The 16722-nt window shown below is 42.8% G+C and overlaps 2 protein-coding genes across 4 annotated transcripts in view; one reads left to right on the plus strand and one right to left on the minus strand.

Moving 5' to 3' along the window:
* The window catches only part of SNRNP35 (small nuclear ribonucleoprotein U11/U12 subunit 35), a 20642-nt gene extending 14957 nt beyond the window's left edge, over nt 1–5685 (plus strand). The window contains exon 3 of the transcript XR_009759662.1: nt 4036–5685. The gene's annotated coding sequence lies outside the window, so the exon portion shown is untranslated. The remainder of the gene's footprint in view (nt 1–4035) is intronic.
* The window catches only part of RILPL1 (Rab interacting lysosomal protein like 1), a 34130-nt gene that overhangs the window by 4347 nt on the left and 13061 nt on the right, over nt 1–16722 (minus strand). For all 3 annotated transcript variants that reach the window (XM_061602940.1, XM_061602942.1, XM_061602941.1), the window contains 3 exons: nt 15665–15883; nt 6773–6948; nt 4926–5018 (listed from right to left, as the gene is read on the minus strand). In XM_061602940.1, coding sequence (XP_061458924.1) covers nt 4926–5018; nt 6773–6948; nt 15665–15883 — 488 coding nt within the window. The remainder of the gene's footprint in view (nt 1–4925; nt 5019–6772; nt 6949–15664; nt 15884–16722) is intronic.

The following is a 16722-nucleotide window of genomic DNA, read 5'->3' on the forward strand; positions in this document are numbered from 1 at the left end:
ATGGATACTAATAAATAGCCACTTGCCATGACACTGAATGGAACCTCCACGGTCAGAGGCAGGAGCAGAGGGGAAGCCATGACTGTTCAAGTGGCATAAGAGGGCTTTAAATGTATGGTGTGGATGTGACTTAGGCAGGAGCTGGGGAATCTGTGGCCCTCTTGATGTTTGCTGAACTGCAAATCCCATCATACGTGACCACTGGCCATGCTGGCTAGGTTTGATGGGAGTTGGGAATCCAACAAACAGCTGAAGGGCCACTGGTTCCCCAGCCCCTGCCTTAGGTCACATGGCTTCCCTCAAACAATTCTGGGAACTGTAGTTTGTTAAGAGTGCTGACCTCAGAGAGCTACAATTCCCAAACAATAGTACCCAAACATTTCCATGACTATTAAAGTGCTATAAGAGTGGCTTAAATATATGGTGTGGATGTGACCTCAGAGTTTAAAATGCAAACAGGGAAAACCTAACTCCACCACGCTCTGCTTGTGAGGTCCCAAAGGCATCCAACTCACAGGGAGGCCCGGAGGGTGATGACAAGATCTAGGGCCTTCTCAGTGGTGGCCCCCGAACTATGGAACAGTCTCCCCGAGGAAGTACCCCTGGCGCCGACTCTGCTCTCCTTCCGGCGCCAGGTCAAAACCTTCCTATTCTCTGAAGCATTTTAAGTTACACTGATTTACTTTTAAAAATGTTTATTGTATTGGATTGTTGATTGTATTTTAGTATTATTTTGTTATTCATTGTATTTTTATGCTATTTTATGTTCACCGCCCAGAGAGCTATTGCTAGTCGGGCGGTATATAAATTTAATAAATAATAATAAATAATAAATAATCCAAGGTGCCGTCCCCACTGGACAGGGAATGCTGGACTTATGATCTAACCCCATCCAGGAAGCTCTGAATAACCAGGGGGACTCACATCATTGGATACAACGTATACCAATAGCATATTCATTCTCCGACTGCATGTCCTTATGTAGCCAAAACAGTATCCATGCACAAGATGTTCAATCCCTGGCATCTCCAAATAAGGCTCGAAGAGAACCCTGCCTGAAATCCTGGAGAGCCAGTGCAGACCACTGTTCTTCAACCTTGGGTCCCCAAATGTTGGACTACAGCTCCCATCATCCTTAGCCACTGGCTAAGCTGGTTGAGGTTGATGGGAGCAACATCTGGGGACCCAAGGTTGAAGAACGTGGTGAAGATAATACTGAGCTAGATGGACCAATGATCCGATTTCTATGTTCCTATCAGCAAGTTTGGGGGAATCCAAAGGTTTGCAGAAGTACATGTGTTTGCCACCCTGGGCTTCCAAAGCACAGGATGCATTAAAATAACAACACCACAAAAAATCCATGGGGAAATAAACCCAAACAGAAGGGGGAAATAAAAAAGAGCCTGATGAAGACTGAGGATGTTCAGTATGCAGCATAACCCTGTATGACTGATAGGATGGACAACAGAAAACTAGGGGGGAACAGAATGGAATATCTTATGTTGACGCAATCTGTGGCAGCTATGACAAAGGCAAATTCCATGCGCGGGGATCATTAGAAAAGGCATTGGGGGAAAAACTGCCGATATCATAGTGCCATTATACAAATCCATGGTGCAGCCACATTTTGAATACTGATTGCCTTACCAAAAAGGATATTGTAAATTTAGAAAAGGTTCAAAAAAGGGCAACCAAGATTGCAGCATTTCAGGCTTTTTAGCTTACAGAAAAGGTGAATAAGAGGTGACATGACAGAAGTTTATAAAATTATGCAAGGCATGGAGAGAGTGGATAGAGTGAAGTTTTTCTCCCTCTCATAACATGAGAACCAGTGGACATCCTGCGAAGCTGAATGCTGGAAGGTTCAGCACAGATAAAAGAAAGTCATGTAGCACATAGTTAAGCTATGGAACTGGCTCCAAGAGGAGGCTCCCAACTTGGAGGGCTTTAAAAGAGGATTAGCCAAATCCATGGAGGATACAGCTATCGGTGGCTACTAGCCATGATGGCTATGCTCTGCCTCCACAGACAGAGGCAGTATGCTCCCAAATACCAGATGCTGGAAACCACAGGAGGGGAGAGTGCTGTTGTGCTCAGTTACTGCTTGCGGGTTTCCCATAGACATCTGGTTGGCCACTGTGAGAATAGGATGCTGGACTAGATGGGCTATTGGCCTGATCCAGCAGGCTCTTCTTACATTCTTATGTTCTTGAGGGAATGGAACATTTTGAAAAGGCATGGCTGGATGGAAATGTAGCAATCAACACTGCAACAGTTTGCTGCAGATGCCACTTGTTGCTGTTAATTAAGGACACAGCTGAGATCACCAGAGCACTTTGTTTTTGCTTCTGACCTAAACACAGCTCTGAGACATTCCTGACAGAGCTGCTGCTGGGAGTTGCTATTATTAGATTAAAAACAACACACACAGTTGTTGTTTTTATTCTTAACTGGTTTTCTACAGTTACACAGCCTCACTGGCTGTGTTGCATCAAGTAACACCCCCGCAGACACACAGAGGCTTTTGTCTCTCTTCTTTCTAAAGCCTGCGCTGATCATCACATCAGCAACAAACGAGTGACACAACTTTGGAACAAAAGGGTGCTGTTTGATCAGGGTACAAAACTATTCAGAGCTTGCTTTTTCAAAAACAAAAACACCAACAAAAATCCTGCCCAAGGATTTACACTTTTCAATTTCCTCATTGGTTTTTGGCTATGTTTTCTTTGTTGATGACAGTGGTGCAATCATCAGCCCATGATAGCTTCATAGAGTTTACAGAGCAGGAAGGGAGGTCCCCTCTTCCTCCAAAATAGCTTGTTCCCTGTTCTGCCATCCCCCCCACTAAACCTCTGAAGTAACTTATAACATACAAATTATAAATTAATCATAAACTGGAAATTTAAAAAAGGCTGCCACCCTGAGCATACTTTTTTTTAAAAAAACTGAACATCAAAATCTATAGGACTTAATTTGGAGAAATTATGGTTTAGGATGTGTTAATGTAAAAAACCATGATTTCTTTTTTCACATTCTAACATTTGGGACAAAGCACTCACACACACACACACCAAAATTCCCCCCCTCGTGCCACCACTGTAGTCTCAAGAGGAGAAAAAACAAACGAAAGAGAACATCATATAGTAAGGGTGCAATGACACACTGCTTGCTTATTTCAGTTTTGTTTTGGCCTTTCCTGAGATAACAGCATCCATTTCCCCCCCAGCAAGCTCACGCCCTGGTTTTGGAGATTTTCAGGAGAACTTGGCAGGCATTTAAATGTACACGCTGCTTGGCACTAGCTAGTTTTGCATTATAGCATCAGCACATTTAGGGCCAGAACTTCCTGCTGTAGTCTTCTACTCAGAGCTTGGAAAAGTCCTTTTTTAAACTACAACTCCCATCAGCCCCAGGCTGGGGCTGATGGGAGTTGTAGTTCAAAAAAGTAACTTTTCCAAGCTCTGCTTCTATTTGCTCATGGAACAGCAGGTCAGGGATGGCGAAGCTGTGGTCCTCCAGGGGTTGCTGGACTACAGCTCCCATCATCCCTGACTATTTGGCATGCTGGCTCAGGTTAATGCAATGGATTTGCCATGTCCCGTCTTCAACAACAAATGCATAGACATGCTGTGGACCACCCGTATGAAGCTCATGGGCCAGTTTGGGAACCCTTGCTGGTGAGTGGGTAAGCAAATCACATGCTTCCTTCAGCATTTATTCTAAGCTTTTTTTCCCTACTGCACATGCAGCCAGCACACTGCCCACCCCCAAACTAATTAGCCCCATGATATACTTTTAGTAGGGCTTTTTCTGACAGCACTCACCAGTAGAGTACCTGCACCTCTTTCTTTTGCTGCTCATGCCAGCCATTTTGTGCTGGCACACACACACCCTGTACGTTTATCAAGATATGAGTACCAGCATCTCATTTTTTACCAAAAAAGTACTAACTTGTAGTATAAGGCTATGAAGATTTGAAAGGGACCAGTATTTATCTTCATTTTCTATTTCTCTCCCCCCCTATTTCTTTTTTAGAAATTACTCAGCTCCTTATTAAATCCCACGTGCTAAACTGCACAAAAATGAATTTCTCACGGCACAAATTTTTGTGACACTGCTCAAAATGTTCTAGCTGCACATTAGAATAAACTCTGGCTTCCTTGCTCCCCCGGCATTAAAAAAAATCCTGTGTATGAAAGAGAAGAACATCAAGGAGATAAAGCTGTAGTTGGCCCTCATGGAAAAATATTATGAGAAAACTGTGCAGTCTAACAAGGATTAACCAAAGAAGATGAAAAATGGAAATGGACTGCCTTCAAGTCGATCCCGACTTATGGCGACCCTATGAATAGGGTTTTCATGGTAAGCAGTACTCAGAGGGGGGTTACCATTGCCTTCCTCTGAGGCTGAGAGGCAATGACTGGCCCAAGGTCACCCTGTGAGCTTCATGGCTGTGTGGGGATTCGAACCCTGGTCTCCCAGGTCATAGTCCATTAATTACTGTCATTTGAAAAGCTGTACATATGCACATGAAGACTGGAAAGTGACCAATGTAACACAGATCTTTAAAAAGGAATCCAAGGGGGATCCTGGAAATTACAGGCAGTTGGCTTAACATATGTCCCAGGAAAACAGAAAGTATTGTTAAAGATAAAAAGGTCACCCAGTAGCAACTTGTTATTACTGACCCAAGTAATAACAAAAATGTGGAGGTTTTTTAAATGTGGCAAATAGAATCAGAACAGGTGTGCAGAAGGAGGTGGTTTTTGTGGCGTTATAGAGGTTATTCTGCACAGGTATAAAAAGAGGATGCTGGGCATAATTATTTGTCAGAGTCTTATAAAAGCACAGGTACCCCAAGAAGCACAAGACACTAAGTCTCCCCATCAAGTTTAAAGCACGGTTGAGAAGAGGAGAATACTTACAGCCGTTTGATTCCAGATTCTTGCTGAGTGGATGGCTTTGAATTAATTATGGTTGTGGGTTGCGGAGACCTCGTTTCTTCATCAACCTCGTCACTTAAAAATGAGAAGGGAAAAAGATATACAATGTACATGTTATGTACCAGTTGTTCTCATTACACCTGGAATAAATTACTCATGCACACACACAGAATGGGGGGGGAGAGAGAGAATACCTCTATACCTCTGTCAATTTATATGGTTCTACCTACAGATATAGAATTGGAAGGAACCTTGGAGGTCATCTAGTCACATCATTTGCTCATTGCCAGTTGCCGTGACAGCATCCATGACAGATGTGTATCCAGTCTCTGTTTAAATACCTCCAGCAAAGGTTGAGAAAAGTGTGAGAAAAAGGGGAACCATGCAGTGTAGAATGTGATCTAGGGCCAGCCCAACCATAAGGTAGAGTTGGAGTGCGGAATCTTTGGCCCTCCCAGTATTGGTGAGGTACAGCTCTCATCAGCCCTAGTAATCATGGCCAATGGCTAGGGATGATGGGAGTTGTAGTTCAGCAACTTCTGGAGGGCCAAAGGTTTTCAAACCCTGAGGCAAAGTGAGACAGTTGCCTCAGCCAGTGGATGCTGGGGTGTTAGGAGTGGTGGCAACCAGCAAGATGTTGGACATCTCGCACCGAGTCCTCTAAGAAGGCCTTCCACTATCACAAGTGGTGAAAGATGCCAGTGTTGAAGTATGATTCAACTGCCAGTCTGGTCAGCTTCCATAATTACGGAATGGTGGAGGCGAGGGGAGCAGGCAAGCTTATCCTTCAGCTCAATCAGCAAAATATCTTAGGCTGGCCCTAGTGTGACCCACTAGCAGGACCACAGCCAGAAATTTTGCGACAAGGTGGGACTGAAGATGTGCTGAGCATGGGGAACAACAAGTTAAACGCTATTTCATTTTAAAAAAACCAACCCAAGAAGATCAGGTTGCTGGTGATGCGAGATAACTAGTGAAATAACTCTAGAAAACACTAGAGAGCTACTGCCAGCCAGAGCAGACAATCTAGACTAAACAGACAAAGGTCTAATGTTTCTGTCTGCTAGTGCAAGAGCCCTTGAGCTGGTGGGATGGCAGAGTCTAAAGGCTTTGCAACAAAGGAATCCAACACAACAGTTGTGCTAATGGAAGCTTGTTGCACAACAGCTACTTGTTGGCAATTTGTTGTCCAACTATCGTTGGTAAGGTACTTGTGTTTTGCCTTGCGCAACAACCTTCCACCAGCACAACAAGAATACCACTAAGTGACCTTACACTTGGTGTTACATTGGATGCAGCCCCATTAGTCTGACCTGATGTAAGGCAGGTTTACTTCTTACTGATTGCTGCCTGAATGTCCTTCTTTATTATCTCCATCAAGAAAAAACTTCTCTTGGGGAGGTGAGGGAGGAGAAAGAACTAAAAATTGGGAGTAAATGGCCCAAGATATTCTTGGCCCTCATTACTATTTTAAAAGCATACCTTGTGGCCTCTAAACAATGTGAAATCTATAGCCATATGTTGTTGGGCTCCACCTCCCATCAGCCCCAGCCAGCCTGTTTAATGGTCAGACATAATAGGATTTGAAGTCCCAGAAATATCTAGAGGACCACAAATTACCCACCACTGCCCTAAACCAATAGAATTCCCCATCCTGCCTCCATTTCACTTATTCCAAGTAGAGCAGACATATAACTAAAGTTCAGAGCTGAGCCTAGGACTGCAGTGTAAACAGCCTGTGATCCTGATGAAAAATAAACTGGCTTTGGCCCACCTAACTCTGTGTAGCATCAGGCTGCAAAAGACAGAAGGTGAAGGCAACAGCGCACCTCTTATAATACAGAAGCTCCTCTTGCAGCAAAAAAACTTTAGATTTCAGTTCATTTCTCTCATGCAAAACATCCCGCAGCTCTTGCAAGGTAAACCGAGGGCGGTTGGGATCCTTCAGATCCATGGCTGTCTTCTCAGATTCTGAGATGTATTCATCATTTTTTGGTTCTTCTGCCTGGGAGGACCAAACAGAAACTCATTAATACATGGTCTGGGTCTTGCTTACAGGTTGCTTTGGCTTCATTTTTTAAACAAAAAGTAATCTAGGGCGAATTTTAAATCTTAAAAACAAGCAATATAAAAAAGTGTTCCACAACATTGCTAAAATAGAGGCTGCTGTATGAGAGGTATGGGACAAGCTGTTCCATCCACACATTAAGGTATGAAACTCTATGCCTTCAACAAGAGCCAACTTTGTGCCAAGCTAGAGAAGCTTTTATAGGGGCAAGGACCAATCCAATGCATGCAGGGAGTCACCAGACCACAACAACATGTCTTTTAATAATTGGGCAAGGGGGATAAACATATGGTTGACGTTGCAGTTCCCAGCTTGTCTGAAGAAACTGCCTGGAATCTTGCTAGTCAATCTTCTCCAACATGGTGCCGTCCAGATGTTGTGGGACTCCAACTGGATTTCAGCTCACCTGGCCAAAGGCCTAGCAGCATCCGGAGGGCAACAGGTTGGACGAAGGCTGGCTTTAAATCAAGATTAGACAAATTAATGGAAGAGATCCATCAGCAGCTATTCACCTTCCCCACTGGCTGAATTAGTACCAGTTGGTGGGGAGGAACAGGGAGGGAGGGCTATGGTATTTATGCCCTACTTGTGGGCTTCCCAGAAAAGCGTCTGATTGGTCACTGTGGGAAACAGGATGCTGGATTAGATAGCACTTTGGTCTGATCCAGGAGAGCTAATCATATGTTCTTACATACATACATCCTTGGAGCAGTTTCTATTAATATAATTTATGGAACTCACAGCCCCAAGTTGTGATGATAACGACTAGTGCAGATAGCTTTAAAAGAGGACCGGACAATTTCATGAGCTGTATGGAACCATCCATTTCCAAAGACTTAATTTATTGGCTTCCATACAAGTGTCTCAGGGCAATGCACCATAAAAAGCTAAACAAACGTTTTTAAAACAAAAAGCAGATATATTTTAAAACAAGAACGTGGTGGAGACCCATTCATATGCAATTGGCATTGCTAGAAAGTAGATGGCTGGACTAGACAGACGTACAGCTCTAATCCAGCAGAAATTTTATGACCTTTGTATTCCATCTTTCCTCCAAGGGATTCAAAATTATGTATATGGTTCTCTTTCTCTCCCCCCCCCACTTTTCTCCTCACAACAATCCTGTAAGGTTGGTTAGACTGAAGAGACAGTGACTGGCTCAAGATCACTTAGCGTGCTTCACTTTGTGGCTGAGCAGGGATTTGAACCTGGGTCTCCCCAATCCTAATCCAACACTACACCACACTAGGGCTACATACACCATATAGTTAAAGCACATTACTTTCCCCAAAGAATCCTGGGAACTATAGTTTATAAGGGTGCTGGGAATAGTATAAGGGATAAACTACAGTTCCCAGGATTCTTTGGGAGAAGTCATGTGCTTTAAATGTATGGGATGTACACAGTCTGGCCCCTCCTTGCATTCTTATGGCTGCACTGCATTCAGAGGGATTGCCTGGGCAGCTTACTGACAAAGTTTCAAATCCAGTATCAGAAAGGAAAAGAGCAGCAGACGGATAAGAGAACATGTGCATCCAAAGTCCTGTCCTTTGGACCAAACTTTCCCATGTTTAGTTGTACTTCATCTTTAGAAGGAACTGGATTTTCCACCATATACCATCTCTTAGTCAGCCAAGGATGAAAGAGGTTGCAGCCAATGGCTAACTCAACCCGACTGACTGGGTATGGCTGTGAAGAGTGTGTGGTAACATCATCTCTCTGCCCGAATCTATAATTACTGCTTCCTCATCAGCAAAGAAAGCTGGGAATGGCTCTAATGAGAGGAAAAGAGATGCTGTTGCCCTAAAATTGGCACACTATAAAACAGGAGAAGAAAGCAGCCATTCTTTCTAGGGAGTCTGTGGGCAAACTGATGCTTGATGCCTGGCTGTGGGCCTAGTAGAGGCATGGTAGAGCACCTTGGACAGAAGTCAGATCTTTCCCACTGGCTGAATGAAGAAAAAGTAAACTCAGTCAGACAATAATGGGCTATATCCAATTTGGGCCCCATCTGCGCTCTGCATTTAAAGCAGTACCATACCACTTTAAACAGTCATGGCTTCCCTCAAAGAATCATGGGAACTGTCGTTTGTTAAGGTTGCTGAGAGTTAGTAGGAGATAACTATTCGCCTCACACAGCAACCATTCCCAGAGTGGTTTAACGATCACTCTTCCCAGGGAACTGTGGGAATTATAGCTCTGCAATGGGAACAAGGGGTCTCCTAACAACTTTCAGCATCTTTAGCATACAGTTCCCAGGATTCCTTGGGGTGAAGCCATGACTGTTTAAAGTGGAATAATACTGCTTTAACTGTATAGTTCAGATACAGCCTAAGAGTAGACCATTGAAATTAATGATCTAAGTTAGTCCCGTCCATCAATTCCAATGGGTCTACTCCAAGTAGGGCTAGTATTGCATACAACCCAATAATTTTATTACTGTAAACCACCCAGAGAGCTTCGGCTATGGGGCAGTATATAAATACAATAAATAAATAAATAAATAAATTTAAGTATTAATTTATCATCATTGGTATATTTAATGATTATGAAAGTAATATTTTATGTAATTAGATGTTTATTTATTTAACAAGATCCATATACCATTTTAACTAAAACCTCCAAGCAGTTTATATAAAACAGGGTAAACTATACATATGAAAATACTGATAAAGAAAAAAATGACCACCCACTTTTCAAAAACATTCTTCACATAGGAGCCATAAGTCATTTAAAATATCCATTGGGCAACAATACTAGAATGCAGCAGAACACACATACAAGTAACCCTCTAACTAATCCCCAGCATACAAAAAAACAATCTACACCAGTCTAATCACCAAAACGTGCAATCTATCAAGAACCACCAAAGCTGATTCCCGCTTCATCCCCCAACCTGGAAAAGGTTCAAAGCATCTGAAGAAGCACTAACACATTTAGTTTCAATTTGGGGAAACAAATATCACGCTTCTTTCAGTATCATCTTCCTTGAGGCACAGTGTATTTCCCCCCCCCCAAAGGCATATTCAGACACAGATTTGGAACAAATGACTCAAGACAGCTGCTGAGGCATCAGGCTTCTTTTGGGGGGGGTGTCTGTGACAGGTTATTTATTTGTCTACTCAACTCTTCATTCAACAGCCGAAACCAATAGCACAAACAGTTCATGTTCACTTGCAATACTGGCAACTAAGGCCCCATCTGCACTATACACTTACAGCACCATCACTTTAAACAGTCATGGCTTCCCTCAAAGAATTCTGGGAACTGTCATTTGCTAAAGGTGCTGTTAAGTTGTTAGGAGACCTCCTATGCCCCTCACAGAGCTACAACTCCCAGAGTGGTTTAAGAGGGATGGTGGTGGTGGTCGTGACAGAACTCACTAGTACAGAGTACCGGCAACTTTTTTGTCCTGCCCTTGGCAGCCATTTTGTGCTGGTACCCATGGCCCTTTTATCAAGATATGAGTACCAGCCCTCCATTATTATTATTTTTTTTAACAAAAAAGCACTGGGTTTAAGAATCTCTTACTTTGGAAAAGGGCCATAGCTCAGCAGTAAAACGTCTGCTTTGCATGCAGAAGGTCCCAGGTTCAGTCCCCGCCATCTCCAGATAGGGCTGGAAGAGACTCCTGCCTGAAACCCTGGAGAGCCACTGCCAGTCAGTGTAGAAACACTAAGCTTGAGGGACCAATGGTCTGACTCGGTATAAGGCAGATTACAGTTCTACATTCTAAAATTTACAACATCAGTGCCCATTTAACAAACGGAATGCATACAAGCTATTGTTGCAAATGAAGTAAAACAACAACACAGCACAGTGGGTGGGTGGGGGGAGAATACTCTTTTTTTCATCACCTCCATGAGATGTTTAAAACTACTATTCCTCATTTTATTTTACCACAAACCTGAAGTACAAAATTACCATTGGCTAATTATTTTAGAATATTCCATTCTCTTGGCATCACTGTAGATTTAACACTGACCCCAAACTCAAAAAAAGGACAAAACGGTCAATTGTTTCTTGTTGGCAAAACAGCCAATCTAATTAAATCACCAGAATGCAAACATGTTCTAGAGAGTACAAAAAATGAAGCAGTAGCCAAGGAGATTTTTTAAAAAAACCAAAACAACAACAACTTTGAATTGGCACCTGACTAGCAGTATTTGTGAGGAAAAGGGCAATTAATTTGAAAGGAGATTCAGCAGAGAAAAAATATCAAATTATCTGATATGTAGAAGTAGACAGCCAAGATGGTGGCAGTGGTGGCTGATGCCCATTGAGACTGGTAGGGCAGAAGACAAGGAGGCCCGAGCCAGAGCCAATGATGGGCAGAACCAACTAATTCTACTTTTGCTTGTCTTCCAGCTTCCTCAGTTTCTGGTTTCCTGGGATTTCAGTGGAAGCTGGTTACATTTTCAAACCTACCTCTGTAATACCGAGACCTAGAAACTTGTTTTTCAAACAAGCAACAAAAAAAGAGAAAGGTTGTTACAGTTTGCGCCAAGTAGCAAATTTCAAATATGGTTAAATCAAAGAATCATGTAACCAACACCAACTGTTAGTAGTGTTACATGTCCCTCTAAAACCACTTCTTCCAAAGATATTATATGGGGGGGGAGGAGTTTCATATTCCAGGGTCTCTCCCAAGTATAAAATAATGAAACCCCTGAATTATTGGGGGGGGGCAGGAACATAGGCTATGTCCATGCAAGGAATCCTTCAGGTACCACAAAATCCAGTGTTTGGTGTAATATATGATGCTTTGAGAAATCTGTAGGGTTGTGTTTTTTTAAAAAAAGAATTCTGTGTGGGTGTTTCATTTAGTTGAAACACTAGTTAGATAGTTCCCACTGTCATAATGACAACCTCTCTTGCACGTAGTTCCTAACCATCCTTGTCAGGAAAATAAATAAAACCATTTGAACATATGAAAACATGGAATATTTATTATTATTTATTAATTAGATTCATATACCGCCCCATAGCCGAAGCTCTCTGGGTGGTTCACAACATGGAAAACATGGAAGCAGAATTACGCATAAGCATTAAAAGTTGTACGATTTGTTCTGCACCCACAATTTAATTATTTTGGTTGCAGAATTTGTATTTAGCGAGTGGGGGAAGAAAAGCAAAGGATACAGAAAGACACAGTATCTGCAGTCCTCCATAGTTTTAACTTTATTTCTCTGCCCAAAGCATCTGTTTCTATTTGCCAGTAGCACAATCAGTACATTGCCAGCTTCTGAGTCTCAGACGTAAACATGCGAGGCAGACAAATTAAACCCCACAAACTCCACAGCAACGCAGAAGGTCGGGTGCATCAAATGAGCTCATGCATTTTAAAAAAACTAAAATTGCATTGCAATCGCGGTGGAGGAAGAGAACACTAGAAAACACTCTGGCTGATGGGAAATGTTCCAGTTTATCCACTGAAATGCAGCCAAATATAATGTTAAAGAGATGTTATTTATATTATTTCATCCACCCCCATAAAATAAAATAAGTTAGCTATATAAGTGAAAATATTAAGAACTCAAATGACTCACAATTACTTGTATAGCCCTACTGAAGGGCTGGGGAACCTGGGGCTCTCTGGATGTTGCTGGACTACAATCCCATCATACCTTACCATTGGCCACACTGGTTGGGGCTGATGGGAGTCGCAGTCCAACATCTAGAGGGCCACAGGTTCTCCAGTCTTGCACTACTAGACCAGATAAAAAGTCTATCTAGTCCACTGGCCAGCTTCTCACAGTAGCCAACCAGATGCCTCCAAGAAGCCCACCAGAAGGGCATAAAGGCAATATCTCCTCAGCTGTTGCCTACCCATTCTGAACCACTGGTACTAGGAGGTACACTGTCTGAACCTGGAGGTTCCATTGAGCTATGATGGCTAATAGCTGCTGACATGTTTACTCACTGTATTTATTTATTTATTTATTACATTTGTATACCGTCCCATAGCCGAAGCTCTCTGAGCGGTTTACAACAATTAAAACATTAAAAACAAATATATAAATTTAAAAACACATATTTAAAAGCCAATTAAAGCACATGCTAAAATATATGCCTAACCATTCCATTTAAATCAATGCAGTTAAACCATTGCATTTTCCTTTCGCTTTCCTCTTTGGGAAATCCTAAACTGTAAGACTGGAGACAGGCAAAGGGAAAGAATTCTGAATTGCTGTTGCCATCTTTCAGGTTATAAGGCTTACCACTGTGAGTTTTTCCTAACCTGCCTCCTTAAAGCTATCTAAGAAAGTGACCATCACTGCCTCTTGTGACAGGGAATATTCCACCAGTGTAATCCTATACAGGCTTACTGAGAGATAACCCCCAATAAATTCAATGGGATTTACATCTGGGTATTAGTAGTCTTAATTAAGCAGTGTATGAAGTAGTACTGGGGGAAGCCACAACAATTAAAAGTGGTATGAAACTTCTATACAGTGTGGGTGTGCATAACTATATTAATATTTAAGTCGGTGGTTCCCAAAATATTTTCTCCGTAAGAACGTAACAGCCTGCTGGATCAGGCCAGTGGCCTATCTAGTCCAGCAGCCTGTTCTCACAGTGGCCAACCAGATGTCCATGGGAAGCCCACAAGCAGGACCTGAGTGCAAGTGCACTCTCCCCTCTTGCAGTTTCTAGCAACTGGCATTCAGAAGCATTCTGCCTCTGACAGTGGAGGCTGAGCACAGCCATCATGGCTAGCAGCCATTGATGGCCCTATCCTCCATGAATTTGTCTACTCCTCTTTTAAAGCCATCCAAGTTAGTGGCCATCTCTGCTTCCTGCGGGAGCGAATTCCGTAGTTCAACTATGCAATTTGTGCAGAAGTCCTTTCTTTTGACTGTCCTGAATCTTCCAACATTCAGTTTTATCAGATGTCCATGACTTCTAGTGTTATGAGGGAGAAAATCTTTTCTCTATCCACTCTCTCCATGCCATGCATACTTTTACACACTTCTACCATGTCACATTTTAATCGCCTTTTCATTAAACTAAAAAGCCTGAAGTGCTGCAACCTTTCGTCATAGGGGAGTTGCTCCAAACCCCTTGATAATTTTTGAACCCTTTTTTGAACCTTTTCCAACTCTACAATATCCTTTTTGGGGTGAGGCAACCAGAACTGTACACTGTACTCCAAATGTGGCTGAACCATAGATTTGCATAACAACATTATAATATCAGCAGTTTTATTTTCGATACTTTTCCTAAAGATCCCATGGACCACTTGAAAATAGCCGAGGGCCTAAGTGGATCACATAGACACCATACTTTTAAAGCACATGACTTCTGGGAACTGTAGCTTGTTAAGGGTGCTTAGAATTATAGCCCTCTGAGGGGTAAATTATAATTTCCACATGCTTAAGTGTAAGGTGTGTATGCTGTATGATTCTTAATTGTAATTTTACAGACACACCGAAGACCATCTGAATGAAACTTGTGGACCACAAATTGAGAACTCCTGACTTAAGTTATTTATATACAGTAGGGCCCTGCTTCTCAGCTCCCCCTTTTTGGCGTTCCACTAATAAGGCGCCAGTGGGGCGATCAGCTGGAGGGGGGGCTGGAGCTCCCCGCGCTTCAGCTGATCTCGCTGGAGGAGGGAAAGATCAGCTGTAGCGCACTACAGCTGATCTCCTCCTCCTCTGGCGCGATCAGCGGGTTAGGTTCCAGGCCCCTGTGCTACAGCTGATCTGCTTTTCGGTGGTTTTCACTTTTCAGCGGGGGTCTGGAACCTAACCTGCCATGTGAGTGGGCCCTACTGTATATTCTATGTATCTAAGACTGCCTAACTCCCTATGTTCCATGTTGATCACTGAGATCTACTGATGGGGCACTCTCAGTTGTTCCTCATGCCCCTGATGTTCAGCAGGCCTCCACCAGGGACCAAGCCTTTAGTGTGGCAGGCCATGCCCTGTGAAACTCTCTACCAGAGAGGTTCGACAGGAACCATCCCTTCTTTCTTTCAGGATTTTCCTGAAAACTGAACTTTTTAAACATGCCTTTTAACATGAATTTTCTTTACAACCAATGCAGTACTTATGGATGACTTCATTACTGTTTTTAACAAAGGTTTTATTGGTTTTTAATTCAATCATGTTTTTGCATTTTGTAATACCATCTTGACATACTTTTATGAAAAGTGTGGCTTATAAATATTTTAATAAATAAATATGTGTGTAGATAATATATATAATACACACACACACACACACACACAAAGTCTCTATTTGGTGGGGGAGCAAACTGATTATTTTGAGTTTGTTTTTGCCTTTCTTTATTTTACAAATTCATCTCTCACCTTTCTCCATTTCAAGGTGGTTATCAAACACAATAAGCACCATAAACACAGCATAATACAGCCAGAGTAGGGCAATTATGGGTTAGAGTGTCAGACTGGAACTTGGGAAGGCCATGACTCAGCCACGAAGCTTGCTGGGTGACCCTGAGCCAGTCACTCTCTCTTGGCCTAACCTACCTCACAGGGTTGTTGTGGGGATTAAATGGGGGTGCGGTGAGGGAGAAGAGAGTACTGTATATACCTCCTTGAGCTCCTTGGAGTTACAATGAGATTTAAATTTAAATACATACATAAGAACAAACATAGATCTATCTCTAGAGAAAAAGCTGGGCTTACCTGAATTTCTTCCCCATTTTGGTTCGGCTCCCCCTGCAGCTTCTCTCTGAGTTTCCCCAGCTCAGCCCTCAGCGCTCCCATCTCTTGCTCCTTGGTCTGGAGGTAGGCCTCCAACTCAACTTTCTGCTCAATCAGTCCTTTGCCTTGAGCCTCCACGACGGTGATTCTGTGGCGAAGGTCGTGATTGATTTTCATCAGCCTGTTTTGCTGTTGCTGAAGCTGAGAGAAAGAAAGGAGCGAAGGGAGGGAACAGCTGACAAGTCACTGCAATTAAATTACAAAACATTCAATTTATTAAGGAAAGAAAAAAGGAGCAGCGGGAGACAGGCTGCAAGAGAACTTATCAGGGAAGGAATCTCTGTTTCAGGAGTTATTTGGAGGCTGTGTACACACCATACGTTTAAAGCACATGACTTCCCCAAAGAATCTTGGGAACTAGTTCCCAGAGCGATTTAACAGTCAATCCCTCTTCCCAGGGAACTCTGGGAATTGTAGCTCTGTGAGGGGAAGATGGGGTCTCCAAACAACTCTCAGCAAATGTTACAAACTACAGTTCCCAGGATTCTTTGGAGGGAAGCCATAACTGTTTAAAATGGTATGATGCTTGTTTAAATGTATAGGACAGATGGAGCCTTACAAATTCAGATGAAATATTCATCTAATGTCCAGCAAGGGTAAGCCTGATATTCCAGGAAAACTCACAAATAACTAATGCTAGAGACAGCCATCCCTGGTTGGCTGCTCCCAGCATCCACTACTCCAGCTAGGAGGAATCTTTTTCAGTCCGAGGGCCACATTCCTTTCCAGGCAACCTTCCAGGGGCCACATGCCAATGTGGTAGGGGATGTGTGGCTGGGGAGAAGGGGTGTGGCCTGGGACAGTTTTGAGGGCCAGACAGGGAGGCCTAGAGGGCCACATTCAGTTCCTGGTACTGAGGTTCCTCATCCCTGCACTATTGCAAGATATACCTCTTCTGAACATGGAGGCTCCTTTATCTACTAAAAGTCAGTGATACACCTCTGCAAATTTGCTGCATATCTAAATGTATTTAGATATTG

Source organism: Rhineura floridana, chromosome 19, assembly GCF_030035675.1.
Source record: "Rhineura floridana isolate rRhiFlo1 chromosome 19, rRhiFlo1.hap2, whole genome shotgun sequence".
NCBI classification, from domain to species: Eukaryota; Metazoa; Chordata; class Lepidosauria; order Squamata; family Rhineuridae; genus Rhineura; species Rhineura floridana.